At 38.0% G+C, this 25,811-nt stretch overlaps 1 protein-coding gene across 14 annotated transcripts in view; it reads right to left on the bottom strand.

Annotated features, from left to right (window-relative positions):
• The window catches only part of ERC1 (ELKS/RAB6-interacting/CAST family member 1), a 550,202-nt gene that overhangs the window by 224,352 nt on the left and 300,039 nt on the right, over positions 1 to 25,811 (bottom strand). For all 14 annotated transcript variants that reach the window (XM_066258688.1, XM_066258691.1, XM_066258695.1 and 11 more), the window contains one exon: positions 10,820 to 10,980. In XM_066258688.1, the coding sequence (XP_066114785.1) occupies positions 10,820 to 10,980 (161 nt within the window). The remainder of the gene's footprint in view (positions 1 to 10,819; positions 10,981 to 25,811) is intronic.

Raw genomic sequence — 25,811 nt, 5'->3', positions numbered from 1 at the left:
GTATAATTATACCCTCCAATCTTTTGCACGATGGTTGTCATATCTTTCACCTTTACAGAAACTATTATACATTATAAATTTGACCTTACAATGTTACTCTTGCTTTAAATGGTCAATTGTCATTAAGGAAAGTATGAGAAAAAAAAAAGTAGTTTTTTATGTCTATATCCACTTATTTACCATGTCTGTTGTTCTTCATTCCTGTAGATTCACAGTCCCATCTGGTTTCACTTCCTTTCAGCCAGATGAACATCCATTAATATTTCTTACAGAGTGTGTTTTCTAGAGATGAATTCTTTTCATATTTATCTGAAATGTCTATATTCAACCTTAGTGTTATAAGGATGTCTTTATTTAGCAACAGAATTCTCATAAAATTTTTTGACAATTTTTTTCCATACTTTAAAAATTCCATTTCCTTTTGATTTCCAATGTTTCTGGTAAGATTAAAATCTTAACCAGATTTCCCTTTACATGCTGTCTTTTTCTTTCTTACTGCAAGAGAGAGAGAGAGAGAGAAGGACAGACCAGGACAGACAGGAAGGGAAAGAGATGAGAAGCATCAAGTAGTTGCGGTAATTTAATTGTTCACTGATTGCTTCTCATATGTGTCTTGACTGGGGTGGGGGAGGGGGGCAGGGAGAGGCTCCAGCCGAGCCAGTGGCCTGCGCTCAAGCCAGTGACATCAGGGTTTCGTACCTGGGTCCTCAGCATCCCAGGTCAATGCTCTATCTGCTGTGCCACCATCTGGTCAGGTACTATATATTTTGTTACTAGCGATTAAGTTATAATAATTACAAATGTGATTTTCTTTGTATTTATCCTGCTTGGTTTTGCTAAATTTTTAGGATATATAAACATGATTTTTTTCCCCAATGCCTGTAAACCTAATAGTATTTTTGTTACTATACTGACAGAAACTGAGACAAAATCACATAATTAAAAAAAATTACAGTATTCGACTTTCACACCATTCTTTATTCTAGAAATAAATAGTCTTAAACCATTCTTTGTTTTGAGTTCCAAAGATCTTGGCTGGCCATCTTCTGATTCACACAGCACTCTCATAACCATTTGTTCTCTCAAAGAATTCACATGTGTTTCCTCCTCCTAACAGCAGCAATAATAGTACTCCTTTCCTCTATGTAAAAAGGCTGCAAAGTCTAGAAAGTTTCAAGTATAAAAGTTTCTTTTATTTTATTACAGATTATATGAAAAAAGCATTGTTAAACCCATTTTATAGATTAAAAAAACTGATTTTAAACAAGTTTAGTGATTTACTCAAGCTAAAATAGCCAGTAAATGAAGAGCGAGGAATTCAACCCTAGATCTTTCCATTTTTCAGACCAGAGCCCTTCTTACCTCATAATCTTCTCTCTGCACTCTTCTGGTCGACCTTTGGTGTTTGGACCACACACTCTCTCTCCCTAACACACATGCTTGAGGAAAAGAATTGTTTCTCCTTTTTCCCTATAAACTCATCTTCAAAATTTTTTTCCAAGTTAGTAGGAATAAGACATCTCTAAAGCAAAGACAAAAGGAGAAGTAATTTTCTTTGTATATGTACTTTCTTTATAATTCTACTTCTTGGGAGACATTACTGCGCAAATACTATCCAGTGCTTGTATGTTTGTGGAGGCTTGACACAGTTTCTACTCACCGAGGAATATAACATTAGACAGTATGTCCCTGAGGGAGAGAGTGTGAGGATGGAGGCATAACCCTGAACCTCCTGTCACTTCAGCATACACAGACCAGAAACGGAATGTAGGCACCTTCTGACTGGGCTATAAGTTATCAGCATTCTCAGTTGTCTGGTGTATTCTTACACTAAAGGAAAGCCATAAACAGGACCTGCAGCACTGCACTTTCACTGGCTCCCGGGACGAGCCACACTCCTTCTTCAACATTTCATCCACTGATGGACCATGCAGTTGAAACTTACTTTGTCAAAGAACAGAAACTCTAGCTGATTCTGAACCCAGGGATTATGTCTCATTTGTTTCTGTGTCTTCATGCCTCACTCAGTATCTAGAATACATAAAACTGACATTTTTAAATTTTACTGGAGAATAATTATAATTTAACTCTGTTTGCACAAATTTGTCTACTGAGATGAATTTGGCAACCACCTAATACCTGGCCTTCCCAGGGCTTCCCTAAGTCTCAAGTGGCTTTTTCAGGTAGTTTACTTAAATCAAGATACTTACTAGGATTTCTCTCAGTTGATTTCTACTACATGTTTTTCTTCACTATGGGTCATATGCTACTATTTCTTTTCATGTCTGGCAATTTTTAAGAAATTCAACATAGCATATTGAGGATGACACATTGTAAAAACTCTGTATTCTGTTATTTTCTTCTGAAGAGCAATGAGTTTTAGTCTAGTAGGTAATTCAGCTAATAATTGATCTTGAACCTGTGTAGGCTATGGATTTATCCTTTATTAGAGTGATCTGTTGAAAGCTCAGGGTATTTTCCAGACCTCTCTATCTTGGTGAGATTTATCCTCAACTTCTATCTCCCCTATAGACTTTAATTTTTGTTAGGCTAGGACTTCAGTAGGCTTTCTTATAGGTCATGAGGCCTACTCCTAAACTTGACCTTTTCTGTTATCTTGACAAGATGTCTGAAGTTTTAACAAGGATTTTGCTACTCTGACTGGGTTGTAAGTCCAAATTCCCCAGTATTGCTCTACCTCTACTATCACAATTCCACTTTCATCCCTGTATCAGCCAATCTCTGCTAAGGTCTGGGTAGTCTCAGCCAGTGAATATGCACCCTAGTCCTCAGCCAAGAATTCTGACCCCCAGTTCCTTCTCAGTATACTGTTTATATGTAACTTTTCTGATTTACTCAAAATTTACAACTACACAATCAAGGAAACTGAGAAAGTCACCTCGTCAAAGAACTATATAATTTTTAAAACCATAGCGAGCTCTAAGATTTAGAAAATCCTTTCATTTCAGAATGAAAAATCTACTGACCTAAAAAATTAAGTGTGAATTGGATTTTCAGTTTTATCATGTCATACAAATATTCAGCCTCACCAATTTCAAAGTGTTTTTATTATTTCATCTCATTTGAGCCTTATAACAACCTCCCAAGTGAGTCTAAGTATTATTATCCCTGTTTTATAAGTAAGTAAACTGGCTCAAAATGTAAACATATTCTTTGCTACAAAGAGCATCTTATAATACTGTTGCACTCAGGATCCTCTAATAGGAAAAGGTTAAGATTAAATGGATGAATTACTATCTTCTACTTTCAAAGCTTAAGGGAAGTTTTACCCATTTATAGAATGAGTAACTACCTATATGGTATTCCCTGAGGAACATTGAAAAGAAAGATCCTAAATGGAAAAGATTTAAAAATAATCTCAAACCCCAAACACCTTTCATATTGGTATATTAGTTAATAGAGTTTCTTTTTTTTTTTTTTATTATTCCTTTTTTTTGTATTTTTCTGAAGCTGGAAACGGGGAGAGACAGTCAGACAGACTCCCGCATGCGCCCGACAGGGATCCATCCGGTATGCCCACCAGGGGCGACGCTCTGCCCACCAGGGGGCGTCGCTCTGCCGTGACCTGAGCCACTCTAGCGCCTGGGGCAGAGGCCAAGGAGCCATCCCCAGCGCCTGGGCCATCCCTGCTCCAATGGAGCCTGGGCTGCGGGAGGGGAAGAGAGAGACAGAGAGGAAGGAGGGGGGGGTTGGAGAAGCAAATGGGCACCCCTCCTATGTGCCCTGGCCGGGAATTGAACCCGGGTCCCCCGCAAGCCAGGCCGACGCTCTACCGCTGAGCCAACTGGCCAGGGCCTAGAGTTTCTTTTTTTATTAACACTGATTTGTTTTTATTTATTTTTCTTTTTTAAAAATTGATTTTAATTTATTGTGTTTATATAGATTCAAGTGTCCCACCAAATACATTCCCCTCACCCCTGTGTTCTCAACATACCCCTTCCCCCCAACACCTACCCCCTTCCCTCCAGAATTTGCTTTCCTGCTCTCTATAACGCTGTCTTGTGTATATATAATTTCACCAATCTCTTTCCCTTCTCTGACACCATCCTCTTATCCCCTTTCCCGCTGGTCCCTGTGATCCCGCCTCTGCCTTTATTCCATTCCTCAGTTCACATTGTTGATTGGATTCCTCAAGTTAATAGAGTTTCTTAAAATGAGTATTGCAATTAGGTTAAAGCATTAGGTTACCTATATGTAACAACCTTTTAATTGATTCATACAGAAGAGACAAGGGCTGATCCTACCTCCAGCAGAGGAAAAAATGAAAATTAAGAAATAGGTCAGTGATCCTATTCCTTTCCCCTTTTGGAGAAAGGATGACCTAGATTCTTAATTTAAATCCTACACAGGTGAGACATTCTTGCACACAGATGATATGCTAATAGAGAGAGGAAAGAAATGATAAAACCTGGAAAAAGGAGGTACCTTCAGAATCTTTTTCAGAAAGTCTCAGTGCTTTACTTGCTACTTAGAAATAATTCCAACCATTTGAGCCCCCACCCTTTTTTAAATATGAAAGCACACTGGAGATTATAATTTTTAAAAGAATGTGAAATTCTGTTTGGAAGTTTACACCTGACCCTAAATGGCTAAAAGGTGGAATGGACTTAGGCTTTAAGGGAGAAAAAAAGGAAGGAATATTTAGAGATAATTTGTAATTGTTTCCAATGTAGGTCACAAAAATAAATAAATAAATAAATAAATAAATAAATAAATAAAATGCCTAAGAAAACATTTGTAACACAAAATGCTTCATCTTGTGAGAAGCTAAGCATCATGGTCACCTTCAGAGCCAGGGAGAGGTAAGGAACTCTAACAATTACTATATTTCGTGAGCCCATTTACACCACTGTTCTATAACCACTCAGAGCTCCTGTTAAAACATTAGTTCTAATGAGGAAATGTTAGGAACAACCGCGATCACACATCGTAAGGGGTGAGCAGAGAAAAGTTAAATATCAGGGTAGAAAAAGAAGATGCAGAACTAAAGAGTTAACCAAGACAAATTTTGCTTTATAATTTTAATTATGACTATTCCCACCAGTGGTATTTGTTTATAGCTATACTAAAAGTCTAGAATACTTTTTATTCTTCTTTCAAGTCAAATGTAGAGAACTTTTATATTAATTTGTGATTTCCTACAGAATATTTAAACCATAGTATTTTAGGTCACTATGAAAAATGCTTCCAATTCTACTTAAAGTCCTTTATCATTTGCCTAATGACTCTCATGGCATTTCATTGGAGTATAAATAAGTGTGGCTTTACAAAAAGTACAGATGTTCTTATATTGTTACTATCTATAAGTCACATAACTATAATAAACCTAGAAATTTTTTTTTTATGCCAGCAACTCTACAATAAATTTTCAAATGAAATACTGTAAGACATCAGGAGATAAAATAATTTAGAAGAAAACTTTAATTATTCAGGATATAATAGATCAACCACCTAATTATTCTAGATCCAGTAACCATTTTCTACAGCTTTCTTTTTTTTTTTTTTTTTTGCATTTTTTTTCCGAAGCTGGAAACAGGGAGAGACAGTCAGACAGACTCCCGCATGCGCCCGACCGGGATCCACCCAGCACGCCCACCAGGGGCGACGCTCTGCCCACCAGGGGGCGATGCTCTGCCCATCCTGGGCGTCGCCATGTTGCAACCAGAGCCACTCTAGTGCCTGAGGCAGAGGCCACAGAGCCATCCCCAGCGCCCGGGCCATTTTTGCTCCAATGGAGCCTTGGCTGCAGGAGGGGAAGAGAGAGACAGAGAGGAAGGTGCGGCGGAGGGGTGGAGAAGCAAATGGGCGCTTCTCCTATGTGCCCTGGCCGGGAATCGAACCCGGGTCCTCCGCACGCTAGGCCGACGCTCTACCGCTGAGCCAACCGGCCAGGGCCTCTACAGCTTTCTTAATCCCAGGGACAGTCTATTTTTCTCTCTAAACAGACAAAAAATGTTTAAGTGTAAGAATTTAGATTATATTATTGGACTCTTTTTAGGTACATATAAAAATTATTTTGTTTGTAGGATGTCAGATCTTTATTTAGCCAAAAGGCATCTTAAGAGTATAAAATTTAGCCCATAGAGGTCTGGTTCTTCTGCCAACTTTAATAATGAGATGCTACCTGTTAAACAGCTCTGGATTCTCAGTGAAACTCAAGAGCTCACTAACCACTTCCCCCAACAAATCAGTTTTCAGAGTAGTCAAATTCACAGTCTGACAAAAATTTTATTCCAAATGAAAGATTAGTCTTTTAAGCTTTATTTGCAATGCCAATATAGCGTGAGACTGCAGTAGGAGTTTGAATGCAGGGCAGTAAAAAATGAGTCAGCTCATCTAGACATCTTAATAGTAAGGCTCTAAACTTCAAATGATACAGGTACTTAAAATTTGTTGTGGTTATTATAGTTGTTGTTTATTATTTTTCCACTTCTCCCACTCATCCGTTCTTTCTTAGGGGAAGGGACTAACATAAAAGTGGAATAAGAAAAAATAATGGCTAACAAAACTACAGCATGAAGAAAAAAAAGAACCAGTGTGGGAACTGCCAATAAAAACATTCCTTCTCTTTAGTTCTAGCTCACCAACTCAGCTTGTTTCTACTGAATAGTCACTGGCAGACTGCCAAGTGAACAGTACACATTTTCCCAAACTCAAGGCTACCAAGTATCTGTAACAGACACTCAAAACTTATCATCAGAAATGCTAGAGATAGAAAAGAACTATTAGGACATTCCTTTTGGTTTGACTAGAACAGGATTATTCTAGTGCCTAACTGAAGAATTTCTATACAAATAGGCCCACAGCGTTTCCTCAGAAAAGATCTTATCCTAAATTCAGAGTCACACAGATGTATGTTTTGGTCTCTGGCACATTGCACTGCCCTCATATTTCTTCTATGTTGAAAATTCTTTGGTTATAATGAACAAAGTCATTTACTTGCTCAATTATCAATAATTAAACAATGTATACATTTAAAATATGGTGGGCCCTGCCACAATTATAGAGTGAGGAATCTGATTGTCACTGCCAACAGCTAAAGTAAGATACTGCCTTTCTCCTTTTAAAGTCTGCTTAAATAATTTTGTTTTCCTACAAATCATCACCAGAAAATCCTTATGTAAGCTAATAATACCCACTATTAAGTGCTCCCTGTGCCAGGCACTCTTCTCAATTCGATATTTTAATAATTGCTTATGTTATTATCATGAAAACTCTACAAAGCAGGAAAAATTATTATTACCATTTTAAAAATGAGGAGACTGCCTGACCGGTGGTGTCGCAGTGGATAAAGCATCGACCTGGAAACGCTGAGTTCGCCGGTTCAAAACCCTGGGCTTGCCTGGTCAAGGCACATATGGGAGTTGATGCTTCCTGCTCCTCCCTCCCCCTTCTCTCTCTCTCTCTCTCTCTCTCTCTCATTCTCTCTTCTCTCTAAAAATTAATAAAAAAAATTTTTTTAAATAAAAATGAGGAGACTGAGGTATGGAGAGCTTAAATAACTTGAAGTCGTAGAGCTCATAAATGAGGGAGTCAGAATACAGACTCAGACTCTTGTTCTGGGAAGTATGCTCTTACTAGTTGCTGTAAGTAATTAGAGGCAGACCTGATGAAGAACTACTTGGAGAGAGTAAACTCCTTACAAACTGACATGGAAATAAAGTGAATTCTAAGTAATGTTGTAGAAATTGAGACACTCACAACCCTAAATGGATGATTAGCACACCTTGTTCAATAAATGTAGAGGCCTGAATAAAGCAGAAAAATGTCTATTCCCTTGGTCAGCTTCATAGTGAAAAGGAAGCGAAAAGCCACTCTATCAGAATCACAATGTCATTCATAGTGTTTTATGTGTAATTACTCTTAAGTTAATCTCTGACAGTTTTTGACTGAGGTTTTATAAATCATTACTTCATATTTATTTGTATGCCAAACTTTAAAAATCTACATTTTAAAAAAATAGGGGTTTTATTTCACTGTTCTAGATGAAAAGAACTGAGTAGCTGCTGCTGCTCATACTGGGTAGAACTCTGTGGGCTGGCTTGCAGGGCAGTGCAGAGCTCCTCTGGTGAGAATCATCCCTCTCTCAACAGATTAAGGATAGGGGCTAACGTCCTGAGATAATTTATTAAAAGGAAGGCATTAAACAACCATTATAAGATAGAAAATGAAAACAAAAAACCCCCCAGCAATTTAAGTAAAAAATAAAGCAAGGACTACTTCAAAACTTTAAGTTGGTAAATCTTATAGAAAATCTAAGAAAATCACAATGCTACAGGAATAAATCCAGAGCAACTGAAGAAGGTGATACAAGGTTTTTATATTTTATTTCTATAACTCTTATTAATGTTTATTAAATTTCTATATTATTTACATAAATGCCTCTATATACTTTAATTACCCCATGCCTTATTGTATAAGTGCTTGATCCTACCAAAAAAAGTTTTGCTAATAATAGTATTTTTTGGAAATGTAATCTCCAACCTAGGCTAGCAAGGGAAGTACATACTGGAGTCTAGTACTGGAGTGTAAGAAACAAATTACACACAATTCCCTTTGCATAAAGTCAAGCATTCTTTAAAAAATTTTGCCATATCTTTTCAAAGTCCTAATAATAAAGGAAAATTCTTATACAAATACACCACTGTCTTGGTATAAATAGTCATTTGAACTGAGTGGGAAAGATCTGACAAGTAAAGTCAAGATATTGATACATAAAGAAAACAAAATGAACAAAAATATACACATACATACACTATTGCTTTAGCAGGACCAGTTTCTGCTTAGAAAAAAAACATATAATACCTTTCCCCCTCTAACATACTGCTCACAAAAATTAGGGGATATTTCAGAATGAATATGAAGCAATAGAATATTTCCTAATTTTTGTGAGTAGTGTATCTATTCTATTTTCTTAATTATATTAAACCCTACTTTAATATTCTTCTCAACTCTATTTTCTACCATGTACTAGAAATGGTTCCCAGATCTCTTCAAATCAAATGATTTTACTCTTGATCACCCAAGAGTTATTTGTACTACTCCATCTCCAAAATATCAAGCCTTGAATTTTACTACCAATGACAAAAAAACTTGTCTTACACCTTTTACTAATTTACTCCTATGAAGCACATTTGTAACCTTTTTTCTCATGATGATACTCAAAACCCTAACCTCTCCTTATTCCCAGCATATTAATCTATTTCTGCCTCAAATAATTCATAACTTCCAAACCAGATCATCTGTAATGCTTTGCTAAAAGGTTAGAATCTCTTAACCTTGCACTGTGCCCTAATAATTCCTAACTAAGTACAGGTGACACCCAACATGTGCTTCCTTAATTATTGGACTGCTGTCATGATATCACAATAATCATGTACCATGAGAATTCATACTATGGTATGGCAAGATCATCTGCTATTCTATAATTCTTTTATTCAAAATTCATTGATACTTGAAAAAAGCATAAAAGAGGAGGTAATGCTAGCTTAAAAGACAGGCTAGACTATGGAACATTTGTTTATATTAGGTAAGAGAGATTGCATATTTATGCAAGAAGAAGGATCTAATAGAAAGTGAACAAGGATCCTGTGAGAAGGAAATTAGTGGAGTAAGGCTGCAGAGGATGGACCAGTGTTTAACATCTGTGACAAAGATAAGAAGCAAGCCTTCTGAAGGAGAAAGAGCATCTCCTCTGAGACAGAAGAGAAGACAAAAAATAAAACCTAACTGCTGAGGTAAAAGTAACTGAGAGACCCCAGGATAAAGTTGGTTTCAGTAAGATGAGAGTAGAATAATGAGGTAGGTGTGAGGGTTGGGAATATAAATGGAAACAGTTCTATTGGACTTTCAAGAGATACACGTGTTCTGAAGAGGACACCAGAATTTTTCAATCACAGAGAAGAACAAAGAAGCATCTATTATGTACTAGCAGATGTATATATGCTTTACTACAGGTTATTATCTCAGAAGCCACAAGATGTGGGGGGCAGGTAGGAAAATAATGTACGGCGAAATTTTGCTAAACATGACAATTTTGTAAAAAGTGACTAGTGAGTATACAAAGAGTTCATTGTTAAGTATGGGGATAGGTGTGTGAGGGTTCATTATATTACTCTTTCTACTTTTGTGCACCTTTGGAAATGTTTATAATAAAAAAATATTTTTAAAAATTGCCTAGCCATCCTGTGACCTCAGGACCAACAGTCATCTCAATAAGCTCAACAATTTGATAACTTTCCAGAATTCAGAAGTTTCAGAAATGCAACCGAATACAGATACATATACTCTAATCCAGTGGTCCCCAACCCTGGGCCATGGACCGGTACCAGTCCGTAGGCCATTTGGTACCGGTCCACAGAGAAAGAATAAATAACTTACATTATTTCCGTTTTATTTATATTTAAGTCTGAACGATGTTTTATTTTTAAAAATGACCAGATTCCCTCTGTTATATCCGTCTAAGACTCATTCTTGATGCTTGTCTCGGTCATGTGATACATTTATCTATCCCACCCTAAAGGCTGGTCCATGAAAATATTTTCTGACATTAAACCGATCCGTGGCCCAAAAAAGTTGGGGACCACTTCTCTAAAGGACTTTAAAATTCAATGAAGAGGAGTCAAAAACAATTCTATATGACCAGGTTTTGTTCCAAATTTGTTTTAGGGAGTGAGAAATACAAGTTAATATTAAAAGTAGGCTAAGTATGCCAGGGCTAATAAACGGCCAGAAGAAGAAAGCAAAGAGGAAAAGCACTTCTAAGCACACGTACGAAGAATAAGATTAAAATACTTACTTCATCTCCAGAACTTCCTCTAAGTGTTTCCTTCTCTCTGCCCGAAGATTGGTCAAGTGAGTTTCCTTTTCTGCCAGAGACTGCTGAGTAGAGGACAGCTTTGCTTTCATGGACTCTAGTTCCTGCTTTACTTTCTCCATGGCCATCAGTAACTCCTCCACCTGCGACAAACGTGGAAAAGAGAAAAACTGAACTTCTTCATCAGTTACAGCAGGGGTCTCAAACTCAACTCAGCAATGTGGGCCGCAGAGCAAGATCACAGCCATTCGGCGGGCCGCACTAGGTCTACAAAAGGCAACTGTTACGCAACACTTTTCTCACTGCAGTTGAAAACAAAAAAAAATCAGTACAACAAGTACAATCGTACATGCAGTTTACTCAGTGTCACAAAACGACCAGAAACTAGTTCGCATTACAACTGCTGTTAACTAAGCTAATATCTAGCTAGGATGCTAGAGAAATGAAAAATACAAGTAGGCCCCTAGGCTTACTTAATTTTATCCAAAATATTTTGAACTTCGTGGATTAGTCTGTGGGCCGCACAAAATTGTTCGGCGGGCCGCGAGTTTGAGACCCCTGAGTTACAGTGAGAGGATTGGACACTGGGAGTCTCCTGGATCCACAAAATTGAATACACACACACAAAATTTCTGTACTCTTTATGGATCAGACACATATATTAAAAATACATATCAAATAATTAAACAAATCTCTGGTCATCCCTCCACTATAATTCTTTCCAGTTCCAGTCATAAAGAACTTCATTTTCTTTTTGATAAATGCAAAGACATATATGTTCAATAAGAAACCCTCACCTGACCAGGCGGTGGCGCAGTGGATAAAGCGTCGGACTGGGATGCGGAGGACCCAGGTTTCAGACCCTGAGGTCGCCAGCTTGAGAGCGGGCTCATCTGGTTTGAGCAACAGCTCACCAGCTTGGACCTAAGGTCGCTGGCTGGAGCAAGGGGTTACTTGGTCTGCTGAAGGCCCACGGTCAAGGCACATAAGAGAAAGCAATCAATGAACAACTAAGGTGTCGCAACGAAAAACTGATGATTGATGCTTCTCATCTCTCTCCATTCCTGTCTGTCTGTCCCTATTTACCCCCGCCTCTCTGTCTCTGTTAAAAAAAAAAGAAGAAGAAGAAGAAGAAACCCTCTGCCATAGACAATCCATTTTAAGGAATTTATTTAGAAATGGCCCAAAAATTTCCATAGAAATAACAATATAACATAGATAAAAATATAAAGAACAAAATTATAATAAATATTTATAGAACTTTAGAAAATAAGAGACGCCCTGGCCAGTTGGCTCAGCGGTAGAGCGTCGGCCTAGCGTGCGGAGGACCCGGGTTCGATTCTCGGCCAGGGCACACAGGAGAAGCGCCCATTTGCTTCTCCACCACTCCGCCGCGCTTTCCCTCTCTGTCTCTCTCTTCCCCTCCCACAGCCAAGGCTCCATTGGAGCAAAGATGGCCCGGGCGCTGGGGATGGCTCTGTGGCCTCTGCCCCAGGCCCTAGAGTGGCTCTGGTCGCAACATGGCGACGCCCAGGATGGGCAGATCATCGCTCCCTGGTGGGCAAAGCGTCGCCCCTCGTGGGCGTGCCGAGTGGATCCCGGTCGGGCGCATGCGGGAGTCTGTCTGGCTGTCTCTCCCTGTTTCCAGCTTCAGAAAAATGAAAAAAAATTAAAATAAAATAAAATAAAATAAAAAAAGAAAATAAGAGACATAGCCTTAATAACAGATTTAGTATAAACATACAAGATTTTTGTTTATACCATTAAAAAAGAATTTCTTTAAAAAAAAAACAGCTAGAGTGCAATCAGATAATTCCTTGCTCTAAAAGCAGAAGTAAAGTTTTTTCAAGGAAGTCAGGAATAAAACACACACACACACACCCAGATAGACAGGAGACAGAATGCTTTAAAAAGACCTGAAAAGGCCTGACCTGTGGTGGCGCAGTGGGATAAAGCATCGACCTGGAACACTGAGGTTGCCAGTTCGAAACCCTGGGCTTGCCTGGTCAAGGTACATATGGGAGTTGATGCTTCCTGCACCTCCCCTTTCTCTCTCTCTCTCTCTCTCCCCTCTCTCTAAAAATCAATAAATAAAATATTTAAAAAAAAAAAAAAAAAGACCTGAAAAAACACGCAGGAGAAGATAGAATGCTAAGACATGAAAATCCAAGAATTAGGTATGTTCTTTACAATTCTTTCCACTTCCTCCGATGGTTCCCAAATCAGATTTAAAAAAATATGTTCATTTTAAGCCTTGGCTTAGTGGTAGAGAGTTGGCCTGGTGTGCAGGAGTCCCGGGTTCAATTCCCTGCCAGGGCACACAGGAGAAGCGCCCATCTGCTTCTCCATCCCTCCCCCTCTCTTTCCTCTCTGTCTCTCTCTTCCCCTCCCGCAGCTGAGGCTCCATTGGAGCAAAGATGGCCCAGGCGCTGGGGATGGCTCTATGGCCTCTGCCTCAGACACTAGAATGGCTCTGATTGCGGCAGAGCAATGCCCCAGATGGGCTAAGCATCACCCCCTGGTGGGCATGCCGGGTGGACCCCGGTTGGGCGCATGGGGGAGTCTGTCTGACTGCCTCCCCGTTTCCAACTTCAGAAAGATACAAAAAATAATAAAAATAAATAAATAAATATGTTCATTTTAATGCAGAAGCAGAAGATATGCTGATAAAATATCTGTTTTTACCAAAAACTAACCTCAATCAAATAATCAACCAGCCAACTGCACTTATCATAAAAGAGTTTTAGGCTGCTGCTTGTCAAGAAACAATCTTGCTGAGAATAAACCTTTCAGAGATAGAGGTGAGTATAGGCAGAGATTGGGATCTGCCACTTAGTGACTTCTACATGAAACCAATTATTTTTTTTTCCCCTGAAGTTGGAAACGGGGAGGCAGTCAGACAGACTCCCGCATACGCCCAACCGGGATCCACCTGGCATGTACTGACTGATGATTGCACATCTTATTAGCAATACTCAAAAATAAGGTTAAGGAGGTTAGTCATCACACCCCTAAATCAATACTAGAAACAACAAAATAATTCTCTTATGTTTTCTTTTTTTGTATTTTTCTGAAGTTGAAAACGGGGAGGCAGTCAGACAGACTCCCGCATGCGCCCGAATGGGATCCACCTGGCACGCCCACCAGGGGGTGATGCTCTGCCCATCTGGGGCATTGCTCTGCCGCAATCAGAGCCATTCTAATGCCTGAGGCAGAGGCCATGGAGCCATCCTCAGCGCTCGGGCCAACTTTGCTCCAATGGAGCCTCAGCTGCAGGAGGGGAAGAGAGAGACAGAGAGGAAGGAGAGGGAGAGGGGTGGAGAAGCAGATGGGCACTTCTCCTGTGTGCCCTGGCCGGGAATTGAACCTTGGACTCCTGCACACCAGGCCGACGCTCTACCATTGAGCCAATCATCCAGGGCCTACATGAAACCAATTTGCGTGATAGTAAAATCGAGAGCAGTCTAGAGACAAAACTGCAGTACAAAAAAATCCGAGTTGGTCAAGACCTCTTCCACACCTCATACCTAACCAGTTTCCATCTTGACTCTAGTAATAAGCAGCTACATTTTGGTTTTTGGCACCTGAATTACTTTACTTTGTGTATCTTTTCAGAAGTGATCAAGTTTTGTTTGTTTGTTTTTTTACAGAGACAAAAAGAGTCAAAGGAAGGGATAGTTAGGGACAGACAGGAACAGAAAGAGATGAGAAGCATCAATCATCAGTTTTTCATTGCGACACCTTAGTTGTTCATTGATTGCTTTCTCATATGTGCCTTGACTGTGGGCCTTCAGCAGACCCAGTAACCCTTTGCTGGAGCCAGCAACCTTGGGTTCAAGCTGGTGAGCTTTTGCTCAAACCAGATGAGCCCGCGCTCAAGCTGGCGACCTCGGGGTCTTGAACCTGATTCCTCTGCATTCCAGTCAGACGCTCTATCCACTGCGCCACCGCCTGGTCAGGCTGGAAGTGATCAAGTTAATGTTCTCAGCTCACAGTATCTCCAGTCCCAGTTCCTGTGACAATATTATGCAAAGTTCTGATATGTATGCACATCTCTGCTAACTTTATATGCACATATATTATTGTCCACCCTTTTGAAAACTGCCAATAAAGTTGATTTCATTCTATCGTGTAATTCATGTAAAACCTTCTCTAAAACTGAATTGAACTGATATACCAAGGTATGTTCTTATGACACAAAATCAGTAATGGATAAGACCCTTTACACAAGTGCTACTGAAGTGTGGGATGTGTATTTTTTTTTTTATTATAATTTTATTTTTTTAATGGGGTGACATCAATAAATCAGGATACATATATTCAAAGATAACAAGTCCAGGTTATCTTGTCGTTCAATTATGTTGCATACCCACCACCCAAAGTCAGATTGTCCTCTGTCACCTTCTATCTTGTTTTCTTTGTGCCCCTCCCCACCCCCTATCCCTCTCCCATTCCCCCCTCCCCCCCCGTAACCACCACACTCTTGTCAATGTCTCTTAGTTTCAGTATTATGTCCCACCTACGTATGGAATAATACAGTTCCTGGTTTTTTCTGATTTACTTATTTCGCTTCGTATCATGTTATCAAGATCCCACCATTTTGCTGTAAATGTTCCGATGTCATCATTTCTTATGGCTGAGTAGTATTCCATAGTGTATATGTGCCACATCTTCTTTATCCAGTCATCTATTGATGGGCTTTCTGGTTGTTTCCATGTCCTGGCCACTGTGAACAATGCTGCAATAAACATGGGGCTGCATGTGTCTTTACGTATCAATGTTTCTGAGTTTTGGGGATATATACCCAGTAGAGGGATTGCTGGGTCATAAGGTAGTTCTATTTTCAGTTTTTTGAGGAACCACCATACTTTCTTCCATAATGGTTGTACTACTTTACATTCCCACCAACAGTGTATGAGGGTTCCTTTTTCTCCACAGCCTCTCCAACATTTGCTATTACCTGACTTGCTAATAACAGCTAATCGAACAGGTGTGAGGTGGTATCTCATTGCCGTTTTGATTTGCATTTCTCTAATAGCTAAAGAAGATGAGCATCTTTTCATATATCTGTTGGCCATTTGTATTTCTTCCTGGGAGAAGTGTCTATTCATATCCTCTTCCCATTTTTTTATTGGATTGTTTGTTTGTTTGTTGTTGAGTTTTATGAGTTCTTTGTATATTTTGGATATTAGGCCCTTATCTGAGCTGTTGTTTGAAAATATCATTTCCCATTTAGTTGGCTGTCGGTTTATTTTGTTATCAGTTTCTCTTGCTGAGCAAAAATTTCTTAGTCTGATGTAGTCCCATTCATTAATTTTTGCCTTCACTTCTCTTGCCATTGGAGTCAAATTCATAAAATGCTCTTTAAAACCCAGGTCCATGAGTTGAGTACCTATGTCTTCTTCTATGTACTTAATTGTTTCAGGTCTTATGTTTAGATCTTTGATCCATTTTGAGTTAATTTTTGTACAGGGAGAGAGACTGTAGTCCAGTTTCATTCTTTTGCATGTGGCTTTCCAGTTTTCCCAGCACCATTTATTGAAGAGGCTTTCTTTTCTCCATTGTGTGTTGTTGGCCCCTTTATCAAAAATTATTTGACTATATATATGTGGTTTTATTTCTGGACTTTCTATTCTGTTCCATTGGTCTGAGTGTCTACTTTTCTGCCAATACCATGCTGTTTTGATTGTCGTGGCCCTATAATAGAGTTTGAAGTCAGGTATTGTTATGCCCCCAGCTTCATTCTTTTTCTTTAGGATTGCTTTGGCTATTCGGGGTTTTTTATAGTTCCATATAAATCTGATAATTTTTTGCTCTATTTCTTTAAAAAACGTCATTGGAAGTTTGATGGGAATTGCATTAAATTTGTATATTGCTTTGGGTAATATAGCCATCTTGATTATATTTATTCTTCCTAGCCAAGAACAAGGTATATTCTTCCATCTCATTATATCTTTTTCGATTTCCCTTAACAGTGGTTTATAGTTTTCATTATATAAGTCCTTTACATTCTTTGTTATGTTTATTCCTAAGTATTTTATTTTTTTTTGTTGCAATCGTGAAGGGGATTATTCTTTTGAGTTCCTTCTCAGTTGTTTCATTGTTGGCATATAGAAAGGCTATTGACTTCTGTATGTTAATTTTGTATCCTGCGACCTTACTGTATTGGCTTATTGTTTCTAGTAGTCTTTTTGTGGATTCTTTGGGGTTTTCGATGTATAGGATCATATCATCTGCAAAAAGTGATACCTTTACTTATTCTTTTCCGATATGGATGCCTTTTATTTCTTTGTCTTGTCTGATTGCTGTGGCGAGAACCTCTAGTACCACATTAAATAAGAGTGGAGAGAGTGGACAACCCTGTCTTGTTCCTGATTTAAGGGGGAAAGCCTTCAGTTTAGTGCCATTTAATATGATGTTAGCTGATGGTTTATCATATATGGGCTTTATCATGTTGAGATATTTTCCTTCTATACCCATTTTATTGAGAGTCTTAAACATAAAATTGTGTTGTATTTTATCGAAAGCCTTTTCTGCATCTATTGATAAGATCATGTGGTTTTTGTTCTTTGTTTTGTTGATATGGTGTATTACGTTAACCGTTTTACGTATGTTGAACCATCCTTGAGATTCTGGGATGAATCCCACTTGATCATGATGTATTATTTTTTTAATATGTTGTTGTATTCGATTTGCTAGTATTTTGTTTAGTATTTTAGCATCTGTATTCATTAGAGATATTGGTCTGTAGTTTTCTTTTTTTGTGCCATCCTTGCCTGGTTTTGGGATGAGGGTTATGTTGGCCTCATAAAATGTGTTTGGAAGTATTGCTTCTTCTTCAATTTTTTGGAAGACTTTGAGTAGAATAGGAACCAAGTCTTCTTTGAATGTTTGATAAAATTCGCTGGTATAGCCGTCAGGGCCTGGACTTTTATTTTTGGGGAGGTTTTTAATGGTTTTTTCTATTTCTTCTCTACTGATAGGTCTGTTTAGGCTTTCTGCTTCTTCTTGACTCAGTCTAGGAAGGTTGTATTTTTCTAGGAATTTATCCATTTCTTCTAGGTTGTTAAATTTAGTGGCATACAGTTTTTCATAGTATTCTACAATAATTCTTTGTATATCTACAGTGTCCGTGGTGATTTCTCCTCTTTCATTTTGGATTTTGTTTATATGAGTTCTTTCTCTTTTTTCCTTGGTAAGTCTTGCCAAGGGTTTGTCAATTTTGTTGATCTTTTCAAAGAACCAGCTCCTTGTTCTATTAATTTTTTCTATAGTTTTTCTGTTCTCTAATTCATTTATTTCTACTCTGATTTTTATTATCTCCTTTCTTCGGCTGGTTTTGGGTTGTCTTTGTTCTTCTTTTTCTAGTTCCTTAAGGTGGGAAGTTAAGTGGTTCACTTGGGCTCTCTCTTGTTTGTTCATATATGCCTGAAGCGATATGAACTTTCTTCTTATCACTGCTTTTGCTGCATCCCATAGATTCTGATATGTCGTATTGTCATTTTCATTAGTCTGTATATATCTTTTGATCTCTGCACTTATTTCTTCTTTGACCCATTCATTTTTTAAAAGTATGTTGTTTAGTTTCCACATTTTTGTGGGATTTTTTTCCTCTTTTTTGCAGTTGAATTCTAGTTTCAAGGCTTTATGATCAGAAAATATGCTTGGTACAACTTCAATTTTTCTGAATTTGCTGATGTTGTTTTTGTGGCCCAACATATGGTCAATTCTTGAGAATGATCCATGTACACTGGAGAAAAATGTATACTCAGTCACTTTGGGATGAAATGTCCTGTAGATGTCTATCATATCCAGGTGCTCTAGTGTTTTGTTTAAGGCCACTATGTCTTTGTTGATTCTCTGTTTGGATGACCGATCTAGAGCCGTCAGCGGTGTATTGAGGTCTCCAAGTATGATTGTATTTTTGTCAGTTTTTGTTTTAAGATCAATAAGTAGCTGTCTTATATATTTTGGTGCTCCTTGGTGTGGTGCATATATATTAAGAATTGTTATGTCTTCTTGATTCAGTGTCCCCTTAGCCATTATGAAATGGCCATTTTTGTCTCTGAGTACTTTTCCTGTCTTGTAGTCAGCATTATCCGATATGAGTATTGCTACACCTGCTTTTTTTTGGATGTTATTTGCTTGGAGTATTGTTTTCCAGCCTTTCACTTTGAATTTGTTTTTATCCTTGTTACTTAGATGAGTTTCCTGTAGGCAGCATACAGTTGGATTTTCTTTTTTAATCCATTCTGCTACTCTGTGCCTTTTTATTGGTGAGTTTAATCCGTTTACATTTAGTGTAATTATTGATACTTGTGAGTTCCCTATTGCCATTTTATATCTTGCTTTCTGTTAGTTTCGTGTCTTGTTTGATCCTTCTCTTTCGTTTTTCTATCTTTTGTTTTTATTTGGTTGTATTCCATACATCTTTCCTCTGTTGCTATCTTTTTTATCTCATGTGCTTCTGTGGCGGTTTTTTCAATGGTGGTTACCTTTGAGTAATGAAAAGGGTCCCTACCCTGTTCATTGTAGCGAACTATTTTGTGAGTACTTTTGCACTCCATCGTCCTTTGCTACTGTTAATCTCCGTCTTCTCCCCCTCTTTCTTTTTGTTGTTGTCACAGTTTAAATTTGGTTTTATTGTGTTCTTCTTGGAGCTTTTAGTTGTGGCTCTGTTTTTTTTTGTTCTTTGTATCTGATTGGAGAACCCCCTTTAGTATTTCCTGGAGTGGGGGTTTTCTCATGATAAATTCCCTCATCTTTTCTGTATCTGTGAATGTTTTTATTTCTCCTTCGTATTTGAAGGATAGCTTTGATGGGTATAGTATTCGTGGCTGAAAGTTCCTCTCTTTCAGGACTTTAAATATTGGGGTCCACTCTCTTCTAGCTTGTAGAGTTTCTGCTGAGAAATCTGATGATAATCTAATGGGCCTTCCTTTATATGTTGTATTCTTCTTTTCCCTGGCTGCCTTGAGAATTTTTTCTTTGCTGTTGGTTTGTGTCAATTTCATTATGATATGCCTTGGAGTAGGTTTGTTGGGGTTAAGAAAACTTGGAGTTCTGTTTGCTTCTTGAACTTGAGGCTTTAGTTCTTTCCACAGGCTTGGGAAGTTCTCATCTATTATTTGTTTGAGTATGTTCTCCATTCCATTTTCTCTCTCTTCTCCCTCTGATATACCTATTATTCTTATGTTATTCTTTTTGATGGAGTCAGATAATTCTTGTAGGGCTATCTCATTTTTTTTAATTTTTGAGTCTCTTTCTTCTTCTCTCTGTTGTGCCTCAAGTTGCTTGTCTTCTATTTCACTAATCCTCTCTTCTATCTGACCTGTTCTATTAGCTAAGCTTGTTACTTCGTTTTTCAGCTCGTGAATTGAGTTTTTCATCTCTGTTTGATTTGTTTTTATAGTTTCAATTTCCTTGGACATATATTCTTTGTGTTCATTGAGTTGTTTTCTGAGCTCCCTATATTGCCTTTCTGTGTTTTCTTGTATATCTCGGAGGATTTTTAGGATTTCTATCTTGAATTCTCTGTCATTTAGCTCCAAGGTTTCCAATATATTAATTTTTTTCTCCATAGATTTTTCCTCATCTAGCTGTGTTACCTCTCTTTCTTTTGTATCCATGATATTCGATTTTCTCTTCCTTAATGGCATCTGAGGGTGGTTTTGTTGATAGTATTAATGAGATTTAATAAAGAATAAAAAGTTAAAAAAATAAATAAAAAATCAAAAAGAGTTGTTTTTCTTAAAAAAAATTAATAATGAAATAAAGAAAAATAAAATAAAACAAAAATTTTTAAAAAAAGGAAATTATTCCCCCCCTCCTTTTTTCCTCTCCTCTCCTCTCCCCTCTTTCTTGAGAAAATCTTGTGGTGGACTGTGAGTTATAACAAACAATGCCTGTGATGGAGGGCCTGAATTGGGGAAAAGTAATAAAGGGGCAAAAAAGAAAAAAAGAAAAGAAAAGAAAAAAAAAAAAAAAAGGAAAAAAAAAGAGCGTATGGACCCACAAAAAGCAAATAAGGAAAAAATTTGGGTCAAGAATAAAATGATTTGCTTTTAGGTGTTGGTTGTCTAAGAGTTATGATGAGAGGAATAAGAGGAAAACGGAAAAATGGGGGGACAAATTAAAAACTTACTATTGTATTTAGTGGAACAAGAACTAGATAATATGGAGAGCCAGGGATGGGAGCACTGCTAGTGAGTTAAAAAGGTGAAGTAAAAACCTCCCAAAATGCCACAAACATAGGTTTGAGTCCCAGATAAGATAATTTGTTTGTTATTGAGGTTTGAATGAGAGGAGATGTAAAGGAGAAAGGAAGAAACTAATATAGAGGGAGAAAAGAAAGAGAGAGAGAGAGAGAGAAAAAAGAGGGAACCACTAAAAGAAGAAAAAAGAAAGGAGAGAGAGAGAGAGTTAAGGGTTTTGGAGTGCAACCCTCATAGAGAGAAAGGAAGAGAAGAGAAAAGATAATGGGAGATGTAACACTTATGGGTAGTGTAGTTCAAGGAGAGGAGAGAGTAAGACCAGTAGAGAGTTAATCGGCCAAATTGGAGGAAGAAAAAAAAAAGTATCAAGAATGAAGATAAGAGAAACAAACGAACAAATATAATAAAATGTGATAGGTTATAAAGTCTGCAGATTATTCTTGATTTTGAGAGGTTATCTTCTTGCTTTTTCTTTTCTCTCCCTCTTCCTGGTCGGTGACTCTGTACCCCGGGTTCTGCCCCTTTGGCACGCTCAGGTAGAGGCTTGCAGTTGATAAGTCTCTATGGCAATGTCATGTATTGTGCTTTAGTCTCGTGGGAGTCGAGGCTCATTAGCATTTATAGGCTCCGACAGTGAGAGAGTCCGTGTTCCTGGAGCCTTTCTCCTAGTCTTTCCTTCCTCAATTAGTAGCCTGATAATCCAGCTATGGGGTTGCTGCTGCCTCTGCCTGGATAGTAAGAGGCTCAAAGAGCTGGCAACTCCCCACTCTATTTCCACTCAGCACAGGGCTCTGGGTAAGGCTCAGTCAGTCAGAGCTGCTAGCATAATCAGGCGGGCTTTCCGCCCACTCAAAGACCACTGGCTCTGCCACTCTGTCCGGTAACACAAGCGGGCGCCCACTTCTGGGGGGCGCTTGGAGGAAACTCTCACTCACTGTCTGCGACCAGGATATCCAGCCAGCAGTCTCACGCTCTGAGTGAAACCCCCAACCGCAGGGAAAAGTTGCAGCGTTGGAATTGAGTCTCGCTCCGTCCCCGTGCGCGGCTTTTGCAAGGCGCTGGGGCGGCTCAAGATTCCGTTTTGGCCCACACAAAGGCCCCTGACTCTGCCCCTCTCTGCGATAACACGGGCGCGCACTGCGGAGGCCCTCGGAGGAATCGCTCACTCCTTATCTGCGCGCGCACACCAGGATATGAGGCCGGCCGCGGTTCCCTCTGAGTGAAACCCTCACCAGCACGGAAAATCTCCACCGTTGGAAGTAGTTCTCACTCCCTCCCGTGCGTGGCTTTCCCAGGGCGCTGGGGCTGCCCAGAGACTCTGTCCTCGGCCCACAGAAAGGCCTCTGACCCTGCCTCTCCGTGGGGCAACACGGGCACCCACTCTCGGGGCCTCGGAAGAAATTCTCGCCCACTAACTGCGCACCGACCAGGAGACCGGGTAAAATGGCCGCTCCGCTTGTCTTTCTTTGTTTGGGTTTGGCGCGAGTGTTAGCTTGTATTGCCCGGGTTGCCACAGGATCAGATTTTCCTCGGCTTGGATCTGTGTGCCACAGCCTGGTTCAGCCGTTTGTGCCGCGGCGGCCTGGATCTATTCACCCCCTTTGCCCGCCTCAGTTTCTATATTCACAGTTACCAGAGAAAGCCGCCCTGTTTAGGTTAGTGAGGAAGGCGGAGCATTTCTTACTCCCTTTTTCCTTCGGGGTTTGGTTATATATTTAGCCAATTTTTCACTCAGTCATACCTTTGGGTGTATTGCGAAGCATCTGGAAGCTCCAAGTATAGGTTTTTCTGTTTCTGGTTGAAGATCTTGTTGAGTTTTGGGGGAGATTTATCGGTATCGCTTCCTATCCCGCCATTACTCTTTCATACATATTTTTGATAGCGGATGTGTCTTTTTTAACTCATCTTAAACATATCTCAAAAATATCTCCCTCCCATTCTGTCTTACACTACTTCAGGCAAGAAATATTATCAGTTTCTTATATAACTTGGAGACATATTTTGTACATATACAGCAACTATTTATAAATAACTTATTTGACCTTTCTACACAAAAGGAAGCCTACTCTACACATACTCAATATCTAAACTTTTTTGCAAACTTTTTATTGAAATACAATATAAGTACAGAAAAATACACAAATAATAAACATGTAACTTGAAGAAATTTCTCAGAACAAATATACCTATGTCATCAGCACAGACCAATAAACAGAACGTAATGAAACCCTCCCTTATCCCCTTTTCCATATAAACAGTAATTATTATTCTAATATTTTAAGTTAGTTTTGGCTATTTGTTTCAACTTTATACAAATGAAATTACATAGTATATAATGTTTCTCCCTCAGTGATATGTCTGTGAAATCCATCCACATTGTTGGGTATAATTATAGTTCTATAATTCTCATAATTGCATGATATTTCGCTGTGTAAAGATAGCAAAATTTACTGAAGGTACTTTTGAGAAAACAAATTTTTTTTATTTTAATGGAGTTTACTTTTTTCCTTTATATACAGAACTTTTCACATACTAAATATGAAAATATTGTCTACCTCAAGGGATACAAGGATATTCTCCTAGTCTTACTTCTAAACCCTTTAATGAATTACATGTTCCACATTTAACTCTACAATCTATATGCAACTGACTTTTGAATATGGTATAATGATCAAAATTCATTTTTATTTTTATCAATATGAATATCCAATTGACTCAGCATTATCAACAGAAGGACTTAAACTGTCATGGTAGGAAGGTACTTTAGGTCTATTTGGAAAAATATCAAAAAATTATTTACAGAATACTTACAAATTATAAAAAACATAATTTAACTATGCTTTATATTGCATATAACCAACATTAAATTTCATAAATTAGCAATGTGATAGTCTAGGCATATAAATAAGGAACATGTGTATAACCCAGAACATCTGTTTACTCACTACCCAGGAATGACTGACTTTAAGTCAGTTATCCAAATATAAGTCCCCTGTAATAAGCTCTTACTATTAATTTGTATTACATATTTCCTTGCATTTCTTTACTTTCACCTCTGATGCATATATTCTGAAATGAATCACTATTTAGTTTTACCAATTTATGAACACTATATAAACAGTATCTTCTTTCTTGTTTCATCCAACATTATATTATCATGCATATAAAAAAAAAAGGCCCACCATGTGTGTCTACTCCAGAACCAAAAGCAAAACAGGCGCAAAGGAAACAGCAGCCAACAGCATGGAGCCCACAGTCCTCAGGTTAGGGTTTCCCGCTAAGCTGATTGAGCTCTTTGGGAAAATGGCTGATCTTAGAATTGGGGCAAGAAATGTACAGAAGATGAACTTTGCACATCTTATGCCAGAAAGCAGAAGTAGGAATCATGGAAAATAAGGACCATGATGGAAACATCAATAACAAAACCAGAAAAATACATCGTAAGAAAGGAAAAAGAAGAGTTCAGAGGAAGACAAATGCAAAACAAAACAAAAACTAGAAAACCAAACCCACAAATTTAACCCAAGAATGCAATAAAATCCAATGTACTAAACTATATTAATAGAATATAGACAAAAACCACATCATCTCAGTAAATGAAGAAAATCATTTGACAATTTCTAATAATTTTTCATGAAAAAAACAGTCAACTAACCAGAGACAAAGGAGAACTTCCTCAACCCAACTGAGGGAATATATGAGAAACCCACAGTTGACATAATCTTTAATGATAAAAAAAAAATGAACGCTTTCCCTCTAAGACAAGGACTGAGAACAAGAGATCAGAATGTCTGCTCTCATCACTTTCATTTATTACTGTACTAGAGACTACAGCCAAGAAATGTGGCCACCCAAAAAACTAAAAGGCATCTATCCATTGGAAAGACAAAACTTTGTCAAGCCAAAGATGACATGATCTTATATAGAAAAAAAACCAATGAATCTATTTAAAAATGATAATAAACAAGTATACAAAGTTTTCAGAATATAAGACCATGATACAAAAAATAAATTATATGTCCATACATAAGCAATGAACATTCCAAAGATAAAATTAAGAAAATAATTACATTTAAAAAAGTATTAAAATATTTCTTGTGAAATGTCCAAAATATTACTATGTTTTCTTCTAAAATTTTTATGGTTTTGGATCTAACATTTAAGTCTTTAATCCATTTTGAGTTTATTCTTGTGTATGGTGTAAGAAAGTGGTCTAATTTCTTTCTTTCTTTTTTTTTTTTGCATGCTGTCCAATATTCTCAACATGATTTATTGAAAAGGCTATCCTTACCCCATTACATGCTTTTGCCTCCTCTGTCAAATATTAATTGACTATAAAGGCATGGGTATATTTCTGCATTCTCTATTCTGTTATATTGATCTACTGTAATTTCTCGATGCATTATTTATTTCTGATATATGTCCTCAGCCAAGGAAAACAAAACAAAAGGGAATATATCAAACTAAAAAGATTTTTGCACAGCTAAGGAAACCATTAACAAAATGAAAAGACAATGACTCACTAAATGGGAGAACTTATTCACCAATACAGCCAATAAGTGGTTAACACAAAATTTATAAAGAGCTTATAAAACTAATCAAAACACACACACACACACACACACAATTTAACCCTTTGAGTAGTGAGTTTCTTGTTAACCCTTTGAGTGAGGACATACATGAACGTTCATACTAATCAAAAGGTTAAAAATGGCTGAAGGACCTGAATAGACACTTCTCCAAAGAGGACATATACAAGA

This window comes from Saccopteryx bilineata, chromosome 2 (genome assembly GCF_036850765.1).
Source record: "Saccopteryx bilineata isolate mSacBil1 chromosome 2, mSacBil1_pri_phased_curated, whole genome shotgun sequence".
NCBI classification, from domain to species: Eukaryota; Metazoa; Chordata; class Mammalia; order Chiroptera; family Emballonuridae; genus Saccopteryx; species Saccopteryx bilineata.
The sequence above is the reverse complement of the archived record's forward strand: the minus strand, read 5'-3'. Positions and strand labels throughout refer to the sequence as shown.